This window comes from Coregonus clupeaformis, chromosome 15, assembly GCF_020615455.1.
Source record: "Coregonus clupeaformis isolate EN_2021a chromosome 15, ASM2061545v1, whole genome shotgun sequence".
Lineage (NCBI taxonomy): Eukaryota > Metazoa > Chordata > Actinopteri > Salmoniformes > Salmonidae > Coregonus > Coregonus clupeaformis.
Genome location: NC_059206.1, coordinates 14401853 through 14417661, shown reverse-complemented (window position 1 = coordinate 14417661; position 15809 = coordinate 14401853). Strand labels below are relative to the sequence as shown.

General features: G+C 46.8%; 1 protein-coding gene across 4 annotated transcripts in view; it reads left to right on the top strand.

Annotated features, from left to right (window-relative positions):
• tln1 (talin 1) overlaps window positions 1-15809 on the top strand; it is a 164483-nt gene that overhangs the window by 112848 nt on the left and 35826 nt on the right. For all 4 annotated transcript variants that reach the window (XM_041897415.2, XM_041897414.2, XM_041897413.2 and 1 more), the window contains 13 exons: window positions 2286-2494; window positions 2684-2803; window positions 2933-3130; window positions 3524-3663; window positions 5312-5405; window positions 6447-6536; window positions 7135-7257; window positions 8620-8763; window positions 11183-11344; window positions 11634-11774; window positions 12272-12453; window positions 14187-14319; window positions 15600-15701. In XM_041897415.2, coding sequence (XP_041753349.1) covers window positions 2286-2494; window positions 2684-2803; window positions 2933-3130; window positions 3524-3663; window positions 5312-5405; window positions 6447-6536; window positions 7135-7257; window positions 8620-8763; window positions 11183-11344; window positions 11634-11774; window positions 12272-12453; window positions 14187-14319; window positions 15600-15701 — 1838 coding nt within the window. The remainder of the gene's footprint in view (window positions 1-2285; window positions 2495-2683; window positions 2804-2932; window positions 3131-3523; window positions 3664-5311; window positions 5406-6446; window positions 6537-7134; window positions 7258-8619; window positions 8764-11182; window positions 11345-11633; window positions 11775-12271; window positions 12454-14186; window positions 14320-15599; window positions 15702-15809) is intronic.

The following is a 15809-nucleotide window of genomic DNA, read 5'->3' as shown; positions in this document are numbered from 1 at the left end:
GTATACAAACTGGTCACCCAGGACAACAGAACTACAGGTAGCTACAGAAGTATACAAACTGGTCACCCAGGGCAACGAGAACTACACAGGTAGCTACAGTAGCATACAAACTGGTCACCCAGGGCAACGAGAACTCACAGGTAGCTACAGTAGTATACAAATTGGCCACCCAGGGCAACGAGAACTACACAGGTAGCTACAGTAGTATACAAACTGGCCACCCAGGGCAACGAGAACTACACAGGTAGCTACAGTAGTATACAAACTGGCCACCCAGGGCAACGAGAACTACACAGGTACCTACAGTAGCATACAAACTGGTCACCCAGGGCAACGATAACTACACAGGTAGCTACAGTAGTATACAAACTGGTCACCCAGGGCAACGAGAACTACACAGGTAGCTACAGTAGTATACAAACTGGCCACCCAGGGCAACGAGAACTACACAGGTAGCTACAGTAGTATACAAACTGGCCACCCAGGGCAACGAGAACTACACAGGTAGCTACAGTAGTATACAAACTGGTCACCCAGGGCAACGAGAACTACACAGGTAGCTACAGTAGCATACAAACTGGCCACCCAGGGCAACGAGAACTACACAGGTAGCTACAGTAGCATACAAACTGGTCACCCAGGGCAACGAGAACTACACAGGTAGCTACAGTAGTATACAAACTGGTCACCCAGGGCAACAGAACTACACAGGTAGCTACAGTAGTATACAAACTGGTCACCCAGGGCAACGAGAACTACACAGGTAGCTACAGTAGTATACAAACTGGTCACCCAGGGCAACGAGAACTACACAGGTAGCTACAGTAGTATACAAACTGGTCACCCAGGGCAACGGAACTACACAGGTAGCTACAGTAGTATACAAACTGGTCACCCAGGGCAACGAGAACTACACAGGTAGCTACAGTAGCATACAAACTGGTCACCCAGGGCAACGAGAACTACACAGGTAGCTACAGTAGTATACAAACTGGCCACCCAGGGCAACGAGAACTACACAGGTAGCTACAGTAGCATACAAACTGGCCACCCAGGGCAACGAGAACTACACAGGTAGCTACAGTAGCATACAAACTGGCCACCCAGGGCAACGAGAACTACACAGGTAGCTACAGTAGTATACAAACTGGCCACCCAGGGCAACGAGAACTACACAGGTAGCTACAGTAGTATACAAACTGGTCACCCAGGGCAACGAGAACTACACAGGTAGCTACAGTAGTATACAAACTGGCCACCCAGGGCAACGAGAACTACACAGGTAGCTACAGTAGTATACAAACTGGTCACCCAGGGCAACGAGAACTACACAGGTAGCTACAGAAGTATACAAACTGGTCACCCAGGGCAACGAGAACTACACAGGTAGCTACAGTAGCATACAAACTGGTCACCCAGGGCAACGAGAACTACACAGGTAGCTACAGTAGTATACAAATTGGCCACCCAGGGCAACGAGAACTACACAGGTAGCTACAGTAGTATACAAACTGGTCACCCAGGGCAACGAGAACTACACAGGTAGCTACAGTAGTATACAAACTGGTCACCCAGGGCAACGATAACTACACAGGTAGCTACAGTAGCATACAAACTGGTCACCCAGGGCAACGAGAACTACACAGGTAGCTACAGTAGTATACAAACTGGCCACCCAGGGCAACGAGAACTACACAGGTAGCTACAGTAGTATACAAACTGGTCACCCAGGGCAACGAGAACTACACAGGTAGCTACAGTAGTATACAAACTGGTCACCCAGGGCAACGAGAACCCTGGACTAGAGCAGTACTCTTCAACCCTGTTCCTGGAGAGCTATCGTCCTGTAGGTTTTCACTCCAACCCTAATGTAATGCACCTGATTCTATTAATTAGCTGGTTGATAAGCTGAATTGGGTTAGTTACAACTGGGGTTGGATTGAAAACCTAAAGGAGAGTGGCTCTCCAGCAACAGGGTTGGAGAGCCCTGGCCTAGAGGTTACTTACTGAAGTATGTCATAATAAAGAATGTAGCTCAGATAATAAGAGGATCATGAAGCCCTCAGCCATGTGCACTCAGTATAGTATACAGTGTGTCTGACAGCATTATAATATACAGTGTGTCTGACAGCATTAAAGCCTAAAGATTTATCTGGTGGGAGGAAAGAAGACGACTCAGGAGCACCCTCTAGTGGAGACAGACAGTACTTACGCTGTGTCCCCTCTCTCTCTATCTCTATTTCTTGATCTCTCTCTCACTCTCGCTCTCGCTCACTCTCTCTCAGGTATGGCAGCCAGAGACGTGGCTCAGGCACTGCGATCTCTGGCCTCGGCCGCCCGTGGGGTTGCCGCGACGACTGCCGACCCACAGGCCCGCAACGCCATGCTGGACTGCGCTGGTGACGTCATGGACAAGTCGGCCAATCTGATCGAGGAGACCAAGAGAGCCATTGCCAAGCCGGGAGACCCCGACAGCCAACAGAGACTGGCACAGGTCAGTCAGAGACACAGTCTGTCAGGTTTATACACTTGGATATTTGTTGCCAATACGCAAAGAGCTCACTATTAGAATGGAAGCCCGTCAACAGTCACAATCAAGAGTGTGCTTCCATGAAAGACCTTAGGAAACATCATATCCACCTAAAAAAATGCTTATATTGAATGTGTTTGTGTGTGTATATAGGTGGCCAAGGCTGTATCCCAGTCCCTGAACAGGAGTGTGAACTGCCTGCCTGGACAGAGAGATGTGGACAACGCCATTAGAACAGTCGGAGAGGCCAGCAAGAAACTATTGGCCAATTCTGTGAGTAGAAAATCACACCAAAACCAAAATAGTTGGTAACGTCGTTCTGATGTTTTAGGACTACTTTTAGTTTTCTACCATTACTTCTCATTCTCTTAATTTATCCCCCCCACTCCCTCTCTTCTCCAGTTCCCGCCCAGTGGGAAGAGTTTCCAGGAGGCGCAGGTCAACCTGAACCAGGCTGCAGCCGGTCTCAACCAGTCAGCCAATGAGCTGGTCCAGTCGTCCAGAGGCACCACCCAGGACCTGGCCAGGGCCACTGGCAAGTTCGGCCATGACTTCGGAGAGTTCCTGGAGGCCGGCGTGGACATGGCCGGCCAGTCACAGGTCAGAGAAGGACACGGAAGAAATGATATCTATTGCGTTGTGATGTGTTGTTCAGGTTGAGTGATGTTGTGTAGCGAATTTCATTGTGTAGGATGCAGTGGTCATATGTTTTGTTAAGTGTATGTGTAGGAGAGAGGAGGACGGGACGTACCTTCAGATATATGCACGCAATTCACTCTTATCAGCATGAAATACACTATTTTAGGCATGAAATTCATTCTTTATCAGCCAACGTTTGATTAGTGGTAGATATATCGTTTTGCTTTCTATGCTTGTGTGTGTCATATGTTACTAACTTCATATGTGCGTGAATGACTGAGAGAACCTCCCCTCAGTGCCACGCAGGTCGTCCTCTGAATGGAACCCTTTACTTCCTCTCTGCTCTCCGTTCAGAACAAGGAGAATCAGACGCAGGTGGTGTCCAACCTCAAGACCATCTCCATGTCGTCCAGTAAGCTGCTGCTCGCCGCCAAAGTCCTGTCCACTGACCCCAACTCCCCCAACCTCAAGAACCAACTTGCAGCTGCCGCTCGGTAAGTATGGTAGTAGATCTGCCCCCACTTTTCCACAGCCATCAAAGCATCCACAGTGCAGTTACCTAGAGATACCAGGCTTGGGTTCAGTTCTACTTTCAACTGTATTCTAATGAAATCAATTCAGGCATTCATTGAAATTCCAGTTTTGAACTGGAAATGTCCTGTCATTTTCAATGGGGATCTTTTCAATTTCACAATTTGAATAGCGAAATGTGTTACCCTCTCATGGTGCTCCGTGCTAATTGTTAACATGTTCCATTCCACGTTATTCAAGTACTTGTTAGCATACACACTGCATGCGCACGCACACACACACAAACAGAGTGACACACACCACCCGCTCTCATATACATTATACACAGCTCTGATCATTCTCCCTGTCTTTCACACACACACACGCACGTTACAATAGTCACATTCTTGTATGCACGTCTTCATACACTCGTGTGTCCGTAGGTGCGTTAGAAAGAGCAGGGTTATATAACAAACTGTCAGTAGCGGTTTAGTTTGAATGAAAAGTTAAACGTGACACTCCTCTCCCAGTTGGATGTCATGATGACGGGAGCCACCTCCCTCGATTACAAGAGCTCCGTGGTGAAGTTTCCCCTAGGGGACAGATCTAGGATCAGCTTCCCCTCCCCCAATCCTAACCTTAACCCTTAATGGAGAAAATGAAAAGCTGACCTAAAATCAGCATCTAGGGGGCAACTTCACTCTACTCCGTTATGAGACTCAAGGAAAAGACATGACAGGCTTTGATTGAACACTTCTCTATTTTTCTAAAGGCACCACTTTAGACTTTAGTGTGGGCTGCTACATTCTTTTGTCTGGCTTCTTTCGCTCCTTTGCCTCTCTCATTCTCCCTCCTCCTTCACTCTCTCGTTCCCTGTTCTTCCTCTCCCTCCTCCTTCACGCTCTCGCTTCGGTTCTTTTTATTCACACTGTCCAACTTACTTTCCCTTGCTCTCCTTCCCATTTTCTCTCTCTCTCTCTCTGTCTCTCTCTCTGTCTCTCTCTCTGTCTCTCTCTCTGTCTCTGTCTCTCTCTGTCTCTCTCTCTCTCTCTCTCTCTCTGTCTCTCTCTGTCTCTCTCTGTCTGTCTCTCTCTGTCTCTCTCTGTCTCTCTCTCTCTCTCCGTCTCTCTCTCTCTCTCTCTCTCTGTCTCTCTCTCTCTCTCTGTCTCTCTGTCTCTCTCTCTCTCTCTCTCTCTCTGTCTCCCTCTCTGTCTCTCCCTCTCTGTCTCTCTCTCTCTCTCTCTCTCTCTCTCTCTCTCTCTCTCTCTCTCTCTCTCTCTCTCTCTCTCTCTCTCTCTCTCTCTCTCTCTCTCTCTCTTTCAATGTCTCTACCTTTTCTTTTTCACTCTCTACCTTTCGGTTTCTGATGAGAAAACGGCACACCAGTTCTCTGTAGAGATTCTAAGCACCAAAGCTCTGTAGCGTGTGTGGGCGAACTGCAATTTACAGCGAGCTGCTGGTGCTCTCATTCACACACACACACACACACACACACACACACACACACACACACACACACACACACACACACACACACACACACACACACACACACACCCTTGCTGCTACTCTTTCGCTAACACACTCCTGCATGTTTTCTCACATGCAATCTCTCCCTCTCTCCGTCCACAGTGCCGTCACTGACAGTATCAACCAGCTCATCACCATGTGTACCCAGCAGGCCCCGGGCCAGAAGGAGTGTGACAACGCTCTCCGGGAGCTCGAGGTACACCCCTTCTTCCCTTCTCTCCTCTTTTTCTGTTATCTGTTTGTTTTTTGTCTTTCAATCTCTGAACAGTTTGTCGGATGACTGATTCAGTTGTTGGTATATGTGAGCGCTGTGGAGTGAGCGGTTGCTAAGGCTGGGAGAGTGTGTTATTGTACTACTGGGATGGGACTTGTGGTGATAGGTACATTATGTACTGTATTACTGCGTGTTGTATTCTGTAGGTGGATATTAAAGATATAGTTCAGTAAAATGGTGTATTTAAATTTACATTTATGATTTAAAATGGCTTATTTATACATATTCATTACAGACTACTGTTCTTCCTCTCACCCCTCCTTCAGTTATCTCATCAAAATATTTTGTTGCTCAGTGACTTGATTTGAAGTTATTTTTAAATGATTTCGGCATGGAATTTGAAACGCGCTAAATGGGGGACATTGACTTGCATAGTTTATCTTTTGAAAAAGCTCATATTGGCTTGTGGCTAGATGAACAAACCAAAGTGTGGATTGTACTCCCTCCTTGTCCATAGACTGTTTGCAAGGTAAGGAAACAAATATATGAATATGTAATATCGCTGAACCATCCCTTCAATGTACTTAAAGAGGTGATTGGTCAAGAACACGTTACTATTTTCTACTGTTTTCTACTATTATATATTCATATTAGAAATATATCATATTAATATATATCAACATATTGATGTATGAATATCAATATCTTTATGCATTTCTGATGTTTTTTTATTTATTTGGTCATAGACTTGAAATTATCTCTATTGGCATATTTTTATTTGTTTAACACTTTTTTGTTTACTACAAGATTCCATATGTGTTATTTCATAGTTTTGATGTCTTCACTATTATTCTACAATGTAGAAGATAGTAACAAATAAAGAAAAACCCTTGAATGAGTAGGTGTGTCCAAACCTTTGACTGGTAGTGTATATGTGGGGCGTGTCCATGTATAGTAGCCTATGTGTTCTGTATGTGACTGTGTGGGTTGTTTGTTTCTAACCTGTGCACCATGTCTCTCCAGACTGTTCGGGGTTTGCTTGAGAACCCCACTGAGGCTGTCAGTGACCTCTCCTACTTTGACTGCATCGACAGTGTCATGGAGAACTCCAAGGTAAACAATAGACTAGAGACCTCCTTGATAAATATCATTTAATTCCTTCCACCTTTCCTTTCTTTCTCCTTCCCTCCCTACTTCCCTCCTTCCCTCCCTCCTTCCCTCCCTCCCTCCCTACTTCCCTCCCTCCCTCCCTCCCTCCCTCCCTCCCTCCCTCCCTCCCTCCCTCCTCCCTCCCTCCCTCCCTCCCTCCTTTCCTCCCTACTTCCCTCCCTCCTTCCCTCCCTACTTCCCTCCTTCCTTCCCTCCCTCCCTCCTTTCCTCCCTACTTCCCTCCCTACTTCCCTCCCTCCCTCCTTCCCTCCCTCCTCCCTACTTCCCTCCTTCCTCCCTACTTCTCTCCCTCCCTCCATCCTTCCCTACTTCCCTCCCTCCTTCCCTACTTCCCTCCCTACTTCCCTCCCTACATCCCTCCCTCCTTCCCTCCCTCCTTCCCTACTTCCCTCCCTCCTTCCCTTCCTACTTCCCTCTCTCCTTCCCTCCCTACTTCCCTCCTTCCCTACTTCCCTCCCTCCCTCCCTCCCTCCTTCCCTCCCTACGTCCTTCCCTCCTTCCCTTCCTACTATTTTAAATCTATTTGCCTTGTGTCCTGCAGGTCCTGGGGGAAGCCATGGCTGGAATCTCCCACAACGCTAAGAACAGCAATCTGCCTGAGTTTGGGGACTCGGTCAGCTCTGGCTCTAAAGCCCTGTGTGGCCTTACTGAAGCAGCTGCCCAGGTAAACCACCTTCCAGTCCAGCAGACCAGGAGTGTGTCCAAAATTGGACCCTATATACCCTATGGGTCCTGGCCCGAGGTAGTGCACTACATGGAGAATAGGGTGCCATTTGGGACACAGGCTAGCAGCCTAATGCCCACAGGGATGCGTTGCATTGCATAGTTGGATGGTCCACGCTCGAATACATCGGCCTAATTATTCTCTCAGCCAATGAGGCAATTCAATGCTAGCTTAGGAACATCTGGACCTAGGAGTGCATATCAAATGGAGGGATGCATTGGCAGTCACTTCGAACAGTCAATTCCCTGTCAACTCACCAGCGTACATTTATACAGTAGGGCACACATGCGTACTCTCATATAATGACACAAAAGCGCGCGCGCGCACACACACACACACACACACACACACACACACACACACAGGTGACTAATGGCTGTGAGTGAGGCCTGTCGTGTGTAAATGGTCTCTCAGTATGTGGCTCTCTGACAGCTCCCACACAGTCTACTCATCACAGTAAGCTTATGTTCATTTTGCTCTCTCTCACACAAATTCACAATGGCTCTGCGGTACTGCCCGTTGAAGAGTTGACTGCGCGCGTGTGCGTTTGCGCGCGTGCGTGTTTGCGTATGTGCTCATGCATTGATTCTGTGTGTGTTTGTGTGCGTTTTTGAGTGCGTCTGTGTCTGAGTGTTTGTTTCTGTGTGTGAATGCATGTTGTTGCCATGGCAAAGAGTGGCAAGAGGAGCGTAAAGTGAAAGATGGGGAAGATCTTGGAAAACCCAGTTAATAGACCTGTAACATGTTTTGTTGGAATACCGTGTAGCTCAGTTGGTAGAGCATGGCGCTTGCAACGCCAGGGTTGTGGGTTCGATTCCCACGGGGGGCCAGTATGATTTTTTTAAATTATTTTTTTATGTATGCACTCACTAACTGTAAGTCGCTCTGGATAAGAGCGTCTGCTAAATGACTAAAATGTAAATGTAAAAAAATGATATAAACCCTGTTAATAGACCTGTAACATGTTTTGTTGGCATACCGTTTGATAAACTCACTGTTATGGCTCTGTGTAGTGCTTCACATGCTAACGTTATCAGTCAACAATAAGAGTTGCTACATTAGCGATCATCGAATAAAAGCAGCCATCGTCGTAGATGTTTTGCTGTAATTTTTTTAGCTCTGTAAAAATGGACGTTTCCCCTTTTGTTCTAACTCCTGTCAGCACTTGTTAAGTTTATCTTGTTTAGTTAATTAAAACCATCCATACATCATTCATTTGCCTGACAAAACCTATTCAAGATTGCCATTGCTAATTCTCTGGCTTTATGTGATACTGACCAATGAGCTGTGTTGACCTTACAGGGTGCCTACCTGGTTGCAGTGTCAGACCCCAAAAGCCACGCGGGCCAGAAAGGGTTGGTGGACCCTGGCCAGTTTGCCCGTGCCAACCAGTCCATCCAGATGGCATGCCAGAACCTGGTGGACCCAGCCTGCACCCAGTCCCAGGTAGATACCACACATACACAGGCGCCTGCGCACAAACACACACACACACACACACACACACACACGTCGTCAGCGGTCCCTCGCAGTGAAGGATGACTTTGGTGTTTCAATATAATTTGAGTAGCACACGTGCGCATATGATCGTACGAATGAACACTCCTGCATGGATGCACTCACCCGCTTACTCAAGGTACATTGATAAACACACATGCACACTCTCATACTGTTGACGTCAGAAGTTTACATACACCTTAGCCAAATACATTTAAACTCAGTTTTTCACAATTCCTGACATTTCATCCTAGTAAAGATTCCCTGTCTTAGGTCAGTTAGGATCCCCATTTTATTTTAAGAATGTGAAATGTCAGAATAATTGTAGAGAGAATGATTTATTTCAGATTTTATTTATTTCATCACATTCTCAGTGGGTCAGAAGTTTACATACACTCAATTAGTATTTGGTAGCATTGCCTTTAAATTGTTTAACTTGGGTCAAACGTTTCGGGTAGCCTTCCACAAGCTTCCCACAATAAGTTGGGTGAATTTTGGCCCATTCCTCCTGACAGAGCTGGTGTAACTGAGTCAGGTTTGTAGGCCTCCTTGCTCGCAAAGGCTTTTTCAGTTCTGCCCACAAATGTTCTATAGTATTGAGGTCAGGGCTTTGTGATGGCCACTCCAATACCTTGACTTTGTTGTCCTTAAGCCATTTCGCCACAACTTTGGAAGTATGCTTGGGGTCATTGTCCATTTGGAAGACCCATTTGCGACCAAGCTTTAACTTCCTGACTGATGTCTTGAGATGTTGCTTCAATATATCCACATTATTTTCCTTCCTCATGATGCCATCTATTTTGTGAAGTGCACCAGTCCCTCTTGCAGAGAAGCACCCCCACAGCATGATGCTGCCACCCCCGTGCTTCACGGTTGGGATGTTGTTCTTTGGCTTGCAAGCCACCCCCTTTTTCCTCCAAACATAACGATGGTCATTATGGCCAAACAGTTCTATTTTTGTTTCATCAGACCAGAGGACATTTCTCCAAAAAGTACGATCTTTGTCCCCATGTGCAGTTGCAAACCGTAGTCTGGCTTTTTTATGGTGGTTTTGGAGCAGTGGCTTCTTCCTTGCTGAGCGGCTTTTCAGGTTATGTCGATATAGGACTCGTTTTACTATGGCTATAGATACTTTTGTACCTGTTTCCTCCAGCATCTTCACAAGGTCATTTGCTGTTGTTCTGGGATTGATTTGCACTTTTTGCACCGAAGTACGTTCATCTCTAGGAGACTGTCGCGATCGTCAAAAGGATTGGACCAATGCGCAGCGTGGAATGCGAACATACTTTATTATTATTCACCACACGAACAAAACAACAAAACGATACGTGAAGTCCTTGGTAACAAAACACAAACCATACACGGAACAAGATCCCACAAAACACAAGCGCCAAACGGCTGCCTAAGTATGGTTCCCAATCAGAGACAACAAGCAACAGCTGATTCACGTTGCCTCTGATTGAGAACCACCCCGGCCAACATAGAAACACATGAACTAGAAACTGAAACAACGAACACAAAACATAGACTCTACACACCCTGGCTCAACATAAAAGAGTCCCTAGAGCCAGGGCGTGACAGAGACAGAACACGTCTCCTTCCTGAGCGGTATGACAGCTGCGTGGTCCCATGGTGTTTATACTTGAGTACTATTGTTTGTACAGATGAACGTGGTACATTCAGGCGTTTGGAAATTGCTCCCAAGGATGAACCAGACTTGTGGATGTCTACAATTTTTTTTCTGAGGCCTTGGCTGATTTCTTCTCATTTTCCCATGATGTCAAGCAAAGAGGCACTGAGTTTGAAGGTAGGCCTTGAAATACATCCACAGGTACACCTCCAATTGACTCAAATGATGTCAATTAGCCTATCAGAAGCTTCTAAATCAATTTTCTGGAATTTTCCAAGCTGTTTAAAGGCACAGTCAACTTAGTGTATGTAAAGTTCTGACCCACTGGAATTGTGATACAGTGAATTATAAGTGAAATAATTTGTCTGTAAACAATTGTTGGAAAAATTACTTGTGTCATGCACAAAGTAGATGTCCTAACCGACTTGCCAAAACTATAGTTTGTTAACAAGAAAATTGTGGAGTGGTTGAAAAACGAGTTTTAAGGACTCCAACCTAAGTGTATGTAAACTTCCGACTTCAACTGTACACTCACTGACAAACTCATTGACTCCCTCACTCACATGCCACACCACACAGACCATGCATCTAACCAACCTAAACTTGCTCTGCATACCATTTTCTATATGTCCACTGTGTACAGAATCAAAGTGAACAAAGACGACCAATATTTCTGAACAGAAGCCGCATTTCCGTCTTTTAGCCGCCTACTTCAGACACCACCTCTTGTTTCCCAAGGTCCTCTCTGCCGCCACCATCGTTGCCAAGCACACGTCAGCACTGTGCAACGCCTGTCGCCTGGCCTCCTCCAAAACAGCCAACCCTGTTGCCAAGCGACAGTTTGTACAGTCCGCTAAGGAGGTGGCTAACAGCACAGCCAATCTGGTGAAGTCCATCAAAGTGAGTAAATAGTAACTTATTTTTGAATTGATATGTACCGTTCAATGTACCGTACAGGTTGGGGCTGCGGCAAGGTACATCGTTAATGTGACAAAATCTGGCACGGTGACTCATGCGCCAAGTTCATTAGCAATTATCTAACAATAACCCATGCAATAAATACATTTCTGAAATATGTCCCTGATAGTGCAGTTACATCCACTTTGGATCAAATGTTTTTTTTTACTGCAGTTTAACTTTAGAATGGCATTGTGTCACTAATGAATGTAACCCTGTTGTGTGTGCTTAGGCCCTGGACGGAGCATTCAACCAGCAGAACAGAGAGAAGTGTAGGGCCGCCACCGGCCCTCTGATAGAAGCTGTGGATAACCTTACTGCCTTCGCCTCCAACCCAGAGTTCGCCAGCGTGCCCGCTCAGATCAGCTCTGAGGTACAACACTTGCTTCCCTACTGTCTCTGTGGTTACACTGTCCCCCTGTACTTTTCCTCCTAGTAAGTAGCCAGAAATGCCCAATTTTGGCAGCTTGATGTACAAGTACACCGCCTACCCCACAATTATTCTCCTTAATGCTGAGGCATTGTGTCCCATTTCTAAGTATTTGGTATGACTCGACCAGGGATCGAACCCCCAACCTTCCAGTCTCAGGGTGGAAACTCTAACCACAAGGCCACTGAGCTTGTTGTCCTCCCCTGATGAAAATAAAGCCGGATTCAGACATTCAGATAAAGCCTACATGATGAATGTGACACATCACTTCAATGCCAAGCCAACATGATGAATCTACCATAAATGTTTTATGTTAGTTGATATAATACTGATGACATGAGATACTACGTTGTCCACTTTTTTGTGGGGGAGACAACGGGTATGGGAACATCAGATGTTACACAGTAAACCAGAATGTTGTCTATTGTTCCAACCCCCAGGGCCTGGCAGCGATGGAGCCCATCGTGGCTGCAGCTAAGACCATGCTAGAGAGCTCCACAGGTCTGATCCAGACTGCTCGCTCCCTGGCTGTCAACCCCAAAGACCCCCCCAAGTGGTCAGTGCTGGCCGGACACTCCAGGACCGTTTCCGACTCCATCAAGAAACTTATCACCAACATGAGGTAACCGCTGACATGGTCAGTTACCACAGCAGAGATAGATACTGTGTCAACATGAGGTAACCGCTAACATGGTCAGTTACCGCAGCAGAGAGATAGATACTGTGTCAACATGAGGTAACCGCTAACATGGTCAGTTACCGCAGCAGAGATAGATACTGTGTCAACATGAGGTAACCGCTGACATGGTCAGTTACCGCAGCAGAGATAGATACTGTGTCAACATGAGGTAACCGCTGACATGGTCAGTTACCGCAGCAGAGATAGATACTGTGTCAACATGAGGTAACCGCTGACATGGTCAGTTACCGCAGCAGAGATAGATACTGTGTCAACATGAGGTAACCGCTGACATGGTCAGTTACCGCAGCAGAGATAGATACTGTGTCAACATGAGGTAACCGCTGACATGGTCAGTTACCGCAGCAGAGATAGATACTGTGTCAACATGAGGTAACCGCTGACATGGTCCGTTACGCAGCAGAGATAGATACTGTGTCAACATGAGGTAACCGCTGACATGGTCAGTTACCGCAGCAGAGATAGATACTGTGTCAACATGAGGTAACCGCTGACATGGTCAGTTACCACAGCAGAGATAGATACTGTGTCAACATGAGGTAACCGCTAACATGGTCAGGTACCGCAGCAGAGATAGATACTGTGTCAACATGAGGTAACCGCTGACATGGTCAGTTACCGCAGCAGAGATAGATACTGTGTCAACATGAGGTAACCGCTGACATGGTCAGTTACCGCAGCAGAGATAGATACTGTGTCAACATGAGGTAACCGCTGACATGGTCAGTTACCGCAGCAGAGATAGATACTGTGTCAACATGAGGTAACCGCTAACATGGTCAGTTACCACAGCAGAGATAGATACTGTGTCAACATGAGGTAACCGCTGACATGGTCAGTTACCACAGCAGAGATAGATACTGTGTCAACATGAGGTAACCGCTAACATGGTCAGTTACCACAGCAGAGAGATAGATACTGTGTCAACATGAGGTAACCGCTAACATGGTCAGTTACCACAGCAGAGATAGATACTGTGTCAACATGAGGTAACCGCTAACATGGTCAGTTACCGCAGCAGAGATAGATACTGTGTCAACATGAGGTAACCGCTGACATGGTCCGTTACCGCAGCAGAGATAGATACTGTGTCAACATGAGGTAACCGCTAACATGGTCAGTTACCGCAGCAGAGATAGATACTGTGTCAACATGAGGTAACCGCTAACATGGTCAGTTACCGCAGCAGAGATAGATACTGTGTCAACATGAGGTAACCGCTAACATGGTCAGTTACCGCAGCAGAGAAAGATACTGTGTCAACATGAGGTAACCGCTAACATGGTCAGGTACCACAGCAGAGATAGATACTGTGTCAACATGAGGTAACCGCTAACATGGTCAGTTACCGCAGCAGAGAAAAATACTGTGTCAACATGAGAAAGCAGTAGAATTATCTTGTGGGTACGGTTGAGAAATTCTGGAAACTTTTCAAAAATTCCCAGGTTACTGGTGTAAAGCTACTCACTGTGTTGGTGTTTAATTGTTAAATATATTAATGCAGCCAGCCATTGAGCCAAATCTCTAAGAGAGAAAAAAGTATCTTAATTCCAAGTTTTCAAGGTTCAAAACACAAAGCGTTAAGAGGTCTGGTCATTTTGGCTTTTCCAAAACCATTTCTCAAGTACTGTGTGTGTCTGTGTGTGTGTGTACAGAGACAAAGCCCCAGGCCAGAGGGAGTGTGACGAGGCCATCGAGGTGCTCAACAACTGTATTCGGGAGGTGGACCAGGCCTCCCTGGCAGCCATCAGCCAGCAGCTCACCCCAAGAGAGGACATCTCCCAGGAGGTGTGTTTTTCTGTCTGTGTCTTGTCTGTCTGTCCCTCTGTTTGGCGGTTTTTCTGTCTGTGTCTTGTCTGTCTGTGTGTGTCTGTCTAATGTTTCCTGTGAAGTGTGTGTGTGTACACTCCCATAAAACCAAGAGCATACATATGTGTACATGGCTATACCCTACCATACCCTACCATACCCTACCCTACCATACCCTACCATACCCTACCCTACCATACCCTACCCTACCATACCCTACCCTACCATACCCTACCCTACCCTACCCTACCATACCCTACCCTACCATACCCTACCATACCCTACCCTACCACTCTACCCTACCACCCTACCCAACCATACCCCTACCCTACTCAACCGTACCATAGCCCTACCCTACCATACCCTACCACCCTACCATACCCTACCATCCTACCCTACCATACCCTCACCACCCCTACCATACCCTACCCTACCACCCTGCCCCTACCCTGCCCTACCATACCCTCCCTACCATACCCTACCATGCCCTACCATACCCTGCCCTACCCTACCCTACCCATCCCTACCCTACCATACCCTACCCTGCCCTACCATACCCTGCCCTGCTACCCTACCACCCTCCCCCTACCATACCCTACCATGCCTACCCTCACCCTGCCCTACCCATGCCCTGACCCCACCTGCCACCCTGCCCTACTACCCTACCATACCCTACCCCTACCACTACCCTCATACCCTACCCTACCATACCCTACCCTACCCTACCCTACCATACCCTACCATACCCTACCCTACCATACCCTACCCTACCCTACCCTACCCTACCCTACCCTACCCCCTACCATACCCTACCCTACCCTACCCTACCCTACCCTACCATACCCTACCATACCATATGTAGCGTTTTCCTGTTCATCTATTTGTTTGTGTATTTGCTTCTAAAAACAATTTTGGGAAAAAATGGTGTAAAAATGTCATTAGATAAGAACTGTAATGTGTTTAGTCAAATAATGGAGCACTGTGCTTGTCTCTGTCATTACCATGGTGTGTGTGTGTGTGTGTGTGTGTGTGTGTGTGTGTGTGTGTGTGTGTGTGTGTGTGTGTGTGTGTGTGTGTGTGTGTGTCATTACCATGGTGTGTGTGTGTGTGTGTGTCATTACCATGGTGTGTGTGTGTGTGTGTGTGTGTCATTACCATGGTGTGTGTGTGTGTGTGTGATTACCATGTGTGTGTGTGTGTGTGTGTGTGTGTGTGTGTGTGTGTGTGTGTCATTACCATGGTGTTTGTGTGTGTCTCAGGCTCTGCATGAGCAGCTTGCAGCTTCGGTCCAGGAGATCAGCAATCTGATAGAGCCGGTGGCCATCGCAGCCCGTTCTGAGGCCTCCCATCTGGGACACAAGGTAAGAGACCCCCCTTGGCCTATTCACATTATCCACATCTGTCTGGCTTTATACCTTACAGTCTAATTCAGGCAATTACAGATTTACTATCCAAACATACTAAGCTTT